At 41.7% G+C, this 13,234-nt stretch overlaps 1 protein-coding gene across 2 annotated transcripts in view; it reads left to right on the forward strand.

Moving 5' to 3' along the window:
- LOC149439030 (uncharacterized) overlaps nucleotides 1–13,234 on the forward strand; it is a 127,213-nt gene that overhangs the window by 39,943 nt on the left and 74,036 nt on the right. For both annotated transcript variants that reach the window (XM_089659505.1, XM_089659504.1), the window contains exons 6-10: nucleotides 4,668–4,843; nucleotides 7,467–7,622; nucleotides 7,708–7,805; nucleotides 11,165–11,297; nucleotides 11,404–11,568. In XM_089659505.1, coding sequence (XP_089515631.1) covers nucleotides 4,668–4,843; nucleotides 7,467–7,622; nucleotides 7,708–7,805; nucleotides 11,165–11,297; nucleotides 11,404–11,568 — 728 coding nt within the window. The remainder of the gene's footprint in view (nucleotides 1–4,667; nucleotides 4,844–7,466; nucleotides 7,623–7,707; nucleotides 7,806–11,164; nucleotides 11,298–11,403; nucleotides 11,569–13,234) is intronic.

Consider the following 13,234-nt stretch of genomic DNA (forward strand, 5'->3'; position numbering starts at 1 on the left):
ATCGAGTTAATGCCAAAGAACTCAATTTTGGTCTCATCTGACCGCAGCACTGTCTCCCAATCCTTCTCTGAAGTTTTGCCAGTGAACATCTAAATGATTCAGATCGACCTGTACAATGTGCCGCCTTGTCTTCAAACGTCTAAGTCTCAACTCCAGGTCTTGCAAATCTTCAGCATGAAGGTGTGCCCCAACCACCTAAAGTGGGGGGGACGTCTGTTAGCCTTTTCAAACACTTAGACAGCCTGCATTTCTGATGCTTTGGTGCTGAAATTAATTTCCAGGAGCTACAAACTAGAGTTTTTTTCCAGCCCCCTCCTATCTTTGTCACTTTCCACCTCCCGTGTCAGTACCCAGATTTGTAGTTTTGCAAGTAGTCATAACATGACTTCTAAATCTAGGTTTTCATTGCTTCAGTTCCTGTGCCAGACAGGTTTCAGGGGTTTTTCGTCTGTTCATGTTCACCCCATCTTGAATCTAAAAGCTCTGTCTTCATTCAAGCTCAGACGTTCTCTATGGAATCCACCAGGGTTTCACTCCAGATGCCTACAAGACAACATTCTGTCATTTGTGGGACATGTCTGTCTATTCCCTGGATAGACAGGTTTATCTGGTGCCAAGGACCAAGTTGTCCCTGGTTTAGTGGCTCAGAAATCCATCTCTGCCTTTTGGACAAATAATTTTACTGTCTTTTGAAAGATCCTTGGGACATATGTAAAACCGATTGAATTGAAGGAAGTACTTGGCACTCTGCCGATGCAGGGAACTTGGATGTTTGGTTGTCTCAGCAATTTAAGCTCCCAATCTATGCTGGATTGTCTAGTGATTTGATTGTTCTAACAGCACTGGACTGCCTAGCTGGTAGTGTTCATCTAATGCCTGATGATTAAACATGTGGAGGGCACATCTTGGATGAATTGAGCTGAGGCTGCTCTTACCTGCTCGAGCTGGGCAAGGTGTGCAGTGGCCAGGCTAGAGTAAGAGCAGATCCTGTCCTGGGAAGAACTTCATGTTCCATAGTTTACATCCTAGACATCAACAATGGCAGACAGACCTCTTCACTCGGCAGTGCCTGGTCCTGCGGGGGTGGTCCTTTCACCCAGTGGTGTTCAGGACCTGTTACAGGTTGGGGACACATGATGTGGACCTTGGCCTCCTAGGTTCCACAGCAAACTGGATAGGTTGTCTCCAGGTACAGGGATGCTATGCAGTATCAGTACATCTAGATCTAAGCCTTTCCTCCCGTAAAACATCTTCCTCGTCTGCTTCCCAGAATGGAGACGGAGGGTATTCCAGTGGTTCTCATAGCTCTAGATTTGCACAGGCTGATGTAGTACTTTAGACACTGGAAAAAACTGTAGGCAAGCCTAGGAGAACCCCAGTTCAATCCTCCTGTAGGCGGCAGCATAACCTTATGGTAATGGCTTCCCTCAAAGGACTCCAAAAAAGGTTTTTCAGTGAGTACAAAATTCCTATTGTATAGGACACAAGATCATCTTCACCATCAGATATGCTGCCATCTTCAGAACATTGGACTCGAAAAACTGTAAATATAGTCCAGTATAACCCCTCCCATTCCCAGCATGCCTCGTGCATAGGAGAATGGACGTCTTCTCTTTGCCTTAAGAGAAGCATATACAGTTGTGTTCAAAATAATAGCAGTCAGACATCACTAACCTGATCAATCACTGTTTTTGGTAGAAATGATATTTCTACATGGCAAATAATTTACTAGTCTGTGTAGTAGAGTAATAGAAATCCAACAGACCCAACAGTCATGACATGCATGCTGCTGATTCTGTGTAATTGAATCACTAATTGAAAGGGGCATGTTCAAAATAATAGCAGTGTGGAGTTCTATTAGTGAGGTCATTCATTCTTTGAAAAACAGGTGGCAATTATTGCCCTTGTCTAAGGAAGGAAGGCAGCAAATGTTGTACATGCTGGTTACAGTGCATTTCTCTCTGAAATTCTGAGGAAAATGGGTCGTTCCAGACATTGTTCAGAAGAACATCGTACCTTGATTAAACCGTTGATTGGAGAGGGGAAAACCTATAAAGAAGTGCAGAAAATTTTAGGCTGCTCAGCTAAAACTATCGCAAATGCTATAAAATGGCAACCAAAACCTGAAAGACGTGGAAGAAAGCGAAAAACTACCATTCGAATTAATAGAATAGCCAAAATGGCAAGGACTCAGCCAACAATCAGCTCCAGGAAGATCAAAGAAGGTCTAAAGTTACCTGTGAGTACTGTTACAATTAGAAGACGCCTATGTGAAGCCAAGCTATCTGTAAGAAGCCCCCGCAAAGTCCCACTGTTGAAAAAGACATGTGCTGAAGAGGTTGCAATTTGCCAAAGAGCACATTGACTGGCCTAAAGAGAAATGGCGCAACATTTTGTGGACTGATGAAAGTAAGATTGTTCTTTTTGGGTCTAGTGGCCGGAGACAGTTTGTCAGACGACCCCCAAACACTGAATTCAAGCCACAGTACACTGTGAAGACAGTGAAGCATGGTGGTGCAAGCATCATGATATGGGGATGTTTCTCATACTACGGTGTTGGGCCTATTTATCGCATACCAGATCATGGATCAGTTTGAATACATCAGAATACTTGAAGAGGTTATGCTGAAGAGGAAATGCCCTTGAAATGGGTGTTCCAACAAGACAACAACCCCAAACACACCAGTAAACGTGCAACATCTTGGTTCCAGACCAACAAGATTGACGTTATGGAGTGGCCAGCCCAATCCCCGGATCTTAATCCAATAGAAAACTTGTGGGGTGACATCAAAAATGCAGTTTCTGAGGCAAAACCAAGAAATGGAGAAGAACTATGGAATGTGGTCCAATCGTCCTGGGCTGGAATACCTGTTCACAGCTGCCAGAAGTTGGGTGACTCCATGCAACACAGATGTACAGCAGTTCTCAGAAACAGTGCTTATACAACGAAATATTAATTGATTCAAAGGAAAGAAAAATCTTCAAACATTTTTCAGTTTATATAGTGAATGTTTGAGTTTGTAAAGAAGAATACAAGCACTGCTATCTTTTTGAACAGTCTAATATTCACTTTTCAATTTTTTTAGAGGAACAACACAAATTTGATATATTTTTCTTCATGTTTTGATTTGGAATAGAATGTGTAGTGTTTCCAATGCATTTGTGTGTATGGAAATAAAAGCTATTAGAAGGATTTTGAGCTTTATTCACTTTTTTCAACACTGCTATTATTTTGAACACAACTGTATATCCTCTCTTCTCCTTTTCCCTCTCTTCTCCTTTTCCCTCTCTTCTCCTTTTCCCTCTCTTCTCCTTTTCCCTCTCTTCTCCTTTTTCCTCTCTTCTCCTTTTTCCTCTCTTCTCCTTTTCCCTCTCTTCTCCTTTTTCCTCTCTTCTCTTTCTCTCTTCTCCTTTTTCCTCTCTTCTCTTTTCCGCTCTTCTCTTTTTTTTCCTCTTTTCCGCTCTTCTCTTTTTCTTCTCTTCCATTTCCCTTTCTCTCTTCCTTTTCCCTTTCTCTCTTCCTTTTCCCTTTCTCTCTTCCTTTTCCCTTTCTCTCTTCCTTTTCCCTTTCTCTCTTCCTTTTCCCTTTCTCTCTTCCTTTTCCCTTTCTCTCTTCCTTCTCTCTTCCATTTTCCCTTTCTCTCTTCTTGCTGCTCTTTGGCTACTACAGCTTCTTTTTGCAGTTTTCCAGCCCCTCTCAACAGCATAGTTTAGGCCTATGACCCAGCATGGTTCCCCTTTTCCCTGTTTGAGCAGTTAGTGACTCTTGGACTTTTTTGGCATTAGGCATCGGTTTATCAGATTCTAAGGCTGTCATTTGGTGGTTCATTACATGTTTTCGTTTCACCAGGTGGATACTCGGGCCTCAACTGATGACATTTTCAAGTAAAGGAGATCATAATGCTCTCATTCTGTGGGCTTGTTGGCATGCGTTTTGCAGTGTTGCTCACCCCATTTGGACTGCTTCTGGAGGTCCCATGGTTAAGACTAAAGATACTATGTCATGTAATATAGGATAAAATACTTGCCTTGGAGTACAGTACAAGACAGCCTCTTTATCCTGTTTGATTCAGATCCTTTTTATTGCTTGCTGACAGAATTTATGGCATTCTGGAAGCGAGAGGGTTTATACTGGGCTGTCCTTACAGCTTTGTTTCTCTAGTGTCCGATTTCTTAGGCTGGCAGCGTAATCCTGGGTAAGACTTAAGATCTTGTGTCATGTACTACACTCAGACAAAAAAGGGTATTACAGACAAGTCAGAATTCCTATTTCTACCTGATTAGCTAGTGCCTGAGATGTCTCATTTTAGATACTGAAAAATGTAAGTGGTCATCCTAGGCCAGAGTTTGTATTTAGGACTTGGTAGACACATGTCTGAGGGTGGTTAGACAGTGTCTGCTAGAGTGAATGGACAACTTTGGCTTGTCCCTTTGCTAAAGAATTGGTGAGTTTTTAAAATATTTTTGGAAATCCTATTTGAACTAGGGAAGGACTAGCAAGATTGAAAGCAAATTGAAATCAACATACTAATTTCTATTTGCTCAATGCATTCGGTTTCTTCATCTGGTATTTTTTTCCCCTCTCTCCTTGTGACATTTACCACTTTGTTGCAATATGTAATTAACATATACAAATAGTGCACAGATTTACAGGGATTCTTTTGCAGGATCTTCACCACCCTCTGTGTTGCTTCCATCTGACCCCCCTGAAGAGCCTCCGATCGCTGCTCCTGCACCTGCAGCACCTGCAGTATCTGCTCCTGCTGTGAGTGTTCCTCATTTACCCAGCTCAGAGGCTTTTGCAGCTGTTGCTCAGTTATTTCAAAGTAGCCAAGGACAGCAGGTATGTTTTGTCTACTACTTCCTATTAACTTCTGAGTATATGCAAGGTGACCTATTTGTATCAGTAAAAGTTATGATTTAAGTCTTTTAACACAAACTGACATTAAATGCTTGCTTTTTGCTACATCGAATATAGGCCTTGAATGGGTTTCTCTCCTTTCCTCTGTATGGAGGCTGAAAAAAGGGTTGGTGCAAAATTCTATGCATTTTCTTGTGCCTGGGGAGATGCAGGTGCCTCATGCAGTCTGCAATATAAGTGAAAGGCTGTTCATGCCTGTACTGTTGTTAACTCCTGTTAGTGTTCCTAAACCCAGGACCCTGCATCCACTATATCTGGTCTCCCCCAGTACATGGACGTGCAATTATTTTAGTATTATTATTATTATACAGGATTTATTTAGCACCAACAGTTTGCTCAGCGCTTTACAATAGAACGGGAGACAATAAAGCAACAACAGTTCAATACAAGAGAGAAAGGAGGGCCCTGCTCCTTGGAGCTTACAAGCTAGGAGGGATAGTAAATATAAACTTCTAAATACCTTTTTCTCATGCACAGCAGAGAGATACAAAACTGCATGTCTCCCTAGTAAAACACACACAGTTAACCCTTTCATCTCCCCATATGTTAACCACTTCCTGTCCAGTGTCATTAGTGCAGTGTCAGTGCTTTTTATTAGCACTGATCACTGTATTAGTGCCACTGGGGATGTCGGTGGCAGTTCCAACCCAGTGCCAGAATGCCGCCACAGTATACTATGATGCTTATCACCACCATTACTAGTATAAAAAAAATAAGAATTCCAGTCTATATACCGCTATTTGTAGACGCTATAACCTTCACATAAACCAATTAATTTACACATATTGGGCTTTTCTTTTATTTTTATTTTTTTTTTAGCAAAGACGTAGCAGGATGTCCTAAATTTATGAAGAAATCAGATTTTTAAAATGTTTTTATTGAGCATAGCAAACAGTCAAAAATATTTTTTTTATTTTTTTTTCTTCAAAATTGTTGGTCTTTTTTTCTTTCTTTTTTTTTTTTTGTTATAGCGCAAAATATAAAAACCGCAGAGGTGATCAAATACCACTGAAAGAAAGCTCTATTTGTGGGGGGAAAAAATGACATAAATTTCATTTTATGTGCAGCGCTGTGTGTCCTCACGATTGTCAGTTAAAGTAACGCAGTGCCGGATCGCAAAAAATGGCCTGGTCGGGAAAGGGGTAAATCCTCTGGAGGGCAATTAGTTAATACCACTTTTAAGCGTGCATTATTTTGGTTTCAATGATCGATGTGTACAGCACTGTTTTGAGTGCATAGTCTTATTTTACACAAGGCTCCTTTCGCATGAGGCACTTTCCAGTCTGATCATCAGAGGATCAGTGAGCTGATCAGAGCAGAACAGGATGGATGTCCCAGACACCTGTTGCCTTTATGGGCGGCTGGGGGTAAACGGACTCCGCTGTCTGTTTCTATCAGGCTACATCTGCTCCACCAAAACTGAAAAGGACACAGTCCTTTCCCTTTTTGCAGACCTGATTAGACCCAGAGGTGGGTGTAAATGGACACACCTACTTTTCCATAGGGCTCTTTGGACCTTCTGATCAGTTCCACCTGAAAAAAGTGACAGGTGGACCCGATTGGAAAGGCCGTGTGAAAGGGCCTAAGACTCCAAGCTTAAACAGATACCGTATTTTTCACTCCATAAGACACACCTAGGTTTTAGAGGAGAAAAACAAGAAAAAAAATATTCTGAACCAATAGACTGCAGACACAGTGCAGGGGATGACCAGAGACTGCGGACGCAGTGCAGGGGATGACCAGAGACTGCGGACGCAGTGCAGGGGATGACCAGAGACTGCGGACGCAGTGCAGGGGATGACCAGAGACTGCGGACGCAGTGCAGGGGATGACCAGAGACTGCGGACCTTTGGGGAGGGAAGGGCAGCGGGTACTTGAATTTGGCAGCTACACGCTCCCACTTCTGCGGAGTTGTCCTTCCTTCTCCCCGCGGCGGCTTCTGTGACAGCCGGGTGCCCACTGTGCATGCGCGAGAAGCGCTGCGCTTTGTGAATGGCCCGGAGCCTTCTGGGACCTGGCATGTGTCCCAGAAGATGCCAGACCATTCACAAAGCGCAGCGCTTCTCGCGCATGCACAGTGGGCACCCGGCTGTCACAGAAGCCGCCGCGGGAAGACTGCAGCACTGGAGCGAGGAACAGGTAAGGTCCTGCAGGAGAGAAGAGCTGAGCGGCCGGCCCGATATCCTGACATGGTGGCGGCAGAAATACCGGACCGGCCGCTTTACATTCGCTCCATAAGACGCACTGACATTTTCCCCCCTTTTTGGGGGGAAAAAAGTGCATCTTATGGAGTGAAAAATTCGGTAATTTATAGGTAGTTTGTGTAAGGGTTCATTCAGACAGGCGTAGTCCAGCCGTCCATGCTGTGCCACTATTCTGCTGTGTATGCATCCACCTGTCTGAACCCTTACACAATTATTTTTTTTTTTAGTCATTTTATAAACTTGCATCATACTGTTTGAGTAAAGGTAATGACTTTAAGCTTCAAATTCTTGGTTTTATATTTGTACAATCGGCACAAATATTACACAATTTTTTTTTACAGCTTCAGCAGATTCTTCAGACCTTCCAACACCCTCCGAAGCCACAGTCTCCAGTTATTGAAGAGAATATATATTCCCAAGTACAGTCGATTACTTGTCAAATGAACACTCAACCCCAGCCGTCTCACCAGTCAGAAAGGAAAAGTACCCTTGATAAGGTAATTACTATTTGAGCAATTTAAGGTTTTTCTTTTCCCTTTTCTGTATGTCCTTTTCTGAAAGCATGTGCTATGTCTTTAACAGTTGCTGGACCGATTTGATTATGACGATGAACCTGAAGCAGCTGATGAGCCAAAGAAAGATGTGTCCAGTCCCACTCCACCACCTTTACAACCTCCATTGTGAGTAAATGGCCTTCAATGCCTTCTGATCCCCTGGTACACCAAACATGCCAGACTTTGATAAAAGTAGTAGTGCTTAATAATAGAGGTACGTCTTTAATGTGCATTATCTGGGTACAGGTTGTCATCCCCTCCCTCTGCCTGTAAAAGTAATCCAGCGGCTGCTTAGACACTTGGGTTACTTTTACTTGAGAGAGAATCACCTGCTTGGAAAAAATGATACCAGGATCATGGTTGCAGCCTCACCCAGTAGTTGCTCTGAAATAGCCTGTTCATTTTCAAATTAAACAGTTTATGCTCTTTAGTTTCTTGTTTTTAAGACCTGTGCTTGCTATGCCTCCTATTCCCCCAGTCATGGCACATACCTTCTGTAGTTATTTCTCCAAGAAGCAGTAATGTAATTCAGCCCCACTTGCTGTGGTGGGCGGACCAAGACTCTTAGACACATTCAACATGTTCAGGCCTAGTATACCTGCCCACATTCACTACAATTTCTTTTGGATGATGGGAACTGTAGTTTCCTTTTGCTGCAGAGAGGAGAGTATGGTGTAATCCCTGCTATTACACCTCCTCCTTGGCAGAACAGATGCTGTTATCGTTTGAATTACAGAGATGAGGTCATGAAAATTCAATTAGATTTCTCTCCTAAAAGGTAACCATTTTCAAAATTGTATAAACTGTTTAGTGTTTCGTGTAGGGGTGTGTACTAATATTTTCTTGTGATGTTTGAGGACTTTTGAGACTAAATAAATTCATATTAAAAGCAACTAGAGATGAGTGAGGGCATTTTAAAGTTAGGCAAGTATACAAAGTTATTGAAATTAAAACCTATATTAACAACTGCATCAGGCCTATCTTTACTAGACCCATTTAACGTTTTCGCTGCTAGGTCCGTATGCCGTACAGACCTGACAGCGGGGCGTTTTAAACACAATCCATGGGCTGCAGCCACCTGGATTTTTTCTAAAACTGACAGGCCGTTTCATGCCTGTCATGTCGAAGCAGTTGGGCGGCTGTGCTGCTGCCCGATTGCTTCCACATCCCTGTGCCCCCCTCTCAGTGCTTCCGCCATGTATTCTAGGCTCCGCTTGCCCATCTGTGGGCCCGGGGTCGACATGGAGGGTGCCTGCGGGTGGAGGGGACAGTGGGCATACGTCCACTCTCCTCCCCTATTCTCCCTGTGACCTGGAAAGCCGCGTGTAGGATGTTACTTCCAGGTCACCACTGTCACTCTAGCTGGGGAGAAATGTATTGCAATACATGCAGAGGATCTTAGACCCTGGATGTCTCTTTAAAGAGTGCCTGTCCCCTAAAAATCATCACATAGGGAACTTTGTGTGCCCTATGTGATAAAAAAAAAAAAAAAAAGTCCATTGTGATAGACGTGTTACATATCGCCCTACACATCAGAGTGAGAACAACCGTTCTAGCACAAAACCTTCTCTGTAACACTAAACTGATGACCTATAGGGGCTTTTGAAGAGTTGCCTATAGAAAATATAAGGTACTGAAGTTTGTCACCAGTTCACAGGTACATACAGATTTAAGGTTTGACATGTTTTGTAATCTTATTTACTCGGCACAACCTCGTCTTTTGTATTTTACCAAAAATTTGGGTAATTTTTGGTTTTGCCCTAAAATTCTCTTCAGTGTGTTTTTTACTGAAATTGAATTTCCTAGACCTTTGCGGTAATATTGTATGACATACGAAATTGGAACTACCACTATTTTATTCTTTAGGTTGTCTGATTTCAGAATATACGTTTGGGGGTTTTGTGTAATCTTCTAGCCTAAAACGATTGTGTGTACAAAAACGGCCCTGGCAGTGAAAGGGTTATTAATCTTCATGGATTTAATAGTTGCACATAAAGTGGACAGTTGTGGTAAAGGCATTCATTTGAAATCCTGTATGTTTCAAGTTCTTGCATGCATTGTTGAGTGAAAACTTTTTACAGATAGGGTTGTAGTTTTTCTAAGACAGCCTTTTTCAACCAGGGTGCCTTCAGGTTTCCCATGGAGTGCCGTGGCAAATTGCCTAAAAATTGCCCAACAGTTGTATATTAGCCAGCAGGTGGATACAGCCTGCCTTTTAGTTACTCAAAGCCACAGGTTTTCATTGTGGACCGTTACAACCTTATAACTGCCGGTGTCCTAACAACCAGTGATGTCATCAGTCTATAAGGACGTCAAGCACAGCATACTTGTTTGCCCCCTTCCATGCCCCTCTTCATCAGCACTGGGGTCTCACATTAGCTAAGAGAGAAGAGAAACATTTGAATACTAGTCAGTACCAGTGTTCAAAGGCATGTTTGCTTTGCAGCCTCCAGCGTTGGGTGTCCTACGTGTGTCAATGTTGCTGCATTTTCTAAAACAAAGTTTAGTTTTTACATTTTAGAATGAGGTGCCTCGAGATTGTGCATAAATTTTAAATGGTACATCGACTGAAGAAGGGTTGAGAAACACTGTTCTAAGACATAGCTTTGTTGTATGTATTGGGTTCAATTGTGTGGCAGGTTTTTCTTTAAAATAAGTTGTTGGGTTCCACCTTTTGAATTGCACAGCATTCTTGTTTACCCCTCCCCTGCCCTTCTCCATCAGCACTGGGGTCAGATTAGCTGAGTGAGAGAGAAACTGATTGAGAAGAGCAACAATGCAGTACCAGTGTGCAAAGGTGTATTTACTTTGGAAGAATAAATCCTCTCTAAGGCTGGGTGTCCCACATGTACAAATGTTACTGCGTTCTGTAAAACTAATTAGTTTTTAACATTTTGTTATGGGTGCTCCGAGATTGTGTAGGATTTTAAAGAGGCCTTGACTGCAAAAAGGTTGATTAACACTGACTTAGACACAGCCTGGCTGGTTCCGCTATAATGTGCCTGATTACCAATGTACTTTTCCAATATACTGCATAAAATGTGTTTAATGCTGGTCTTTTGATCTGCTTCAAAGCTTTGTAATTTCAAACAGCAGGATTTAAAGTGTAACTAAAGGCAGTTTTTTTTTTTTTTTTTTTGGGATAGAGTGAAGAGGGGTTAGAACCCCTGTTAAATTTTAATGCTCTCTGTGTCCCCATTAGGGAGATTCTTCCTTACTGTTTGTCACGTTTACAGTTCTGATTGAAAGTAAAAGAAGAAAAACAAATATTGAGTTGACATCAGGACACTAATAGCGAAAAAATGTTCCAGTGGGGACACTAGTTCTAGTGACATGCTTGTATTCCCTCACTTTGGAGAGATTTCCTCTTTTTTTTTTTTGGCTTTAAAAAAAAAATATTGCCTTTTAGTTACACTAAGTCTAAATCCTAAAATTTACATCTTTACATTGATGGTGACTTCATAAAATGTTATCTTGTTTTGTAGCCCATTTCCTGTAGAGACAAACCAGCCTCCTGCATCATTCCCACAGATTCCAGGTCAAATGCCAAACATGGACCACTTTCAGATTATACAGCCACACATGATAGGAATGCCTCAGGAGTCTCTTCTTAATCAGGTGTCTAAAAACAATTCTTAAAAAAAAAAGTAATTGTTGGTACATTTCAAATGTCATGTTTGCTTTCTCTTCTGTGTTACAAATTCATTTCCTTTCTTATTTTAAGGCTCCAGTTCCTGCAAATGGGCAGATGCTTGGTTTTGGTATGATGCCCCCCCAGAGTTTCCCCACTATGGTTCCACCATTGTCTCAGGAGCCTCCCCAGGCTTTTATCCAACCTTCTTTCCCAGTTCAACAAAATGATATACAGACACAAAAAGATAATCAGCAGGTGAGCCAACATACATTATTCAACTCTGTTAGTATCTAGTGTAGGTAATTTTAACATTCCTAATAAAGATGTTTAAAATGTTCTGTTTATCTGCTTTCCGACCACACACTGTAGCTTAACCTCTACAGTGCAAGCCAGCTGCACAGAATCGTGTATACGTGATTTTGCTTTTCTGGGTAGGTGGCACGTGCACCTATGTCACTGGCTCCTTTTACCTGCCGATTAGTGGGTCCTGGTCAGTGATTCACAGCTGGAACCCGCTGATCGCCAGAGCAAATAACGAGAGAGATCGGTGTTGGTAAACAACACCAATCTATCTGCTGACAGCGGATGTGTGCTGGTTTTAGGAGACCAAAAACGGCACATATTGCACACATTAAACATAGTTGGGCACACAGTTAATCCTTTGGTTGCCTCAGATGTTAAGCCCATCCTGCCTAGTGTCATTAGCTCTGATCACTGTATTAGTGTCACTGGTGGTGTCAGTTCTGCGGGCATTCTGACACTGACATTGTAGACACTTTCATGCAAATCCATTTAATATACACTTATTGGGAGTTTTCTTACCAAAGACGTAGCATTTTAGCCTAATTTTATGAAGAAATGTTGTTTTTTTTTTTTTTGGGATATGTTTTATAGCAAAAAGTAAAGAATATTATTTTCTCAAATTTTGGTCTTTTTTCGTTTTTTTGCACACAAAAAAAATAAAACTCAGTAGTGATCAAACAATAAAAGAGAGCTCTATTTGTATGAAAATATGTTATTTCATTTATGTACAGTGTTTCATGACTGCGCAATTGTCAGTTAAAGCAGCACAGCGCCATGTAGCAAAAATTGGACTGGTCATGAAGGGCAAGTGGGTAATCTGACTTTGTATCCTGATGTAGTAACAGCTAAACCTTTTTGTGAAAGTCACTTGATATTTGGTTTCATGTGCCTCTCTTGGATACATTTGCAAACAAAAAAACCAAGACCTGTGTTTTGGCTAGTCCTCACTTTGCATTAGAGTTGAGATATGGACATGCTAGAACAAACCTTGGTTTTTCCATGATGCTACAAGAACTTTCCTCTACTGTGTTCTCTGAAACCATCTACTCAGGAAAGGTTTCTGTAAAGTATATAGACTGCAGTGCTGATCAAGCCAGGATAATCCGACAGGGTGGTTGTACAGAAGGTTCTGTACAACCACTGTTCTCTTAGATGGTTTGAAATTCGATCCATATATGGCTGGCATTAAAGTCTTTTCAGTGACTCATGCAGATAGCAAATGTATCAGATAGGAACCACACCTCACTACATTGGATTCAGGCTAGTACACGATGCAGAAGGATGTTCATTTTTTCATGTGAGGTTTACAACCATTTTGACTACCCTTTCCCAACACCTGATTTTAAACATACAGTACTGTGCAAGTCTTAGGCAGGTGTGAAAATATGCTGTAAGTTAAGAATGTTTTAAAAAATAGAAATGTTCACAGTTTATGTTTATCAATTGACAAAATGGAAAGTAAATGAACAGAAGAGAAATCCAATTCACATTATTTGGTGTGACCACCCTTTGCCTTAAAACAGCACCAGTTCTTTCATTTGGACTTGCACACAGGTTTTGAAGGAACTCGGCAGGTAGGTGGTTCCAGACATCTTGGAGAACTAATCACTGATCTTCT

Source organism: Staurois parvus, unplaced genomic scaffold (genome assembly GCF_062004578.1).
Source record: "Staurois parvus isolate SC_StPar_1 unplaced genomic scaffold, SC_StPar_1.0 ptg001162l, whole genome shotgun sequence".
Taxonomy (NCBI): Eukaryota; Metazoa; Chordata; class Amphibia; order Anura; family Ranidae; genus Staurois; species Staurois parvus.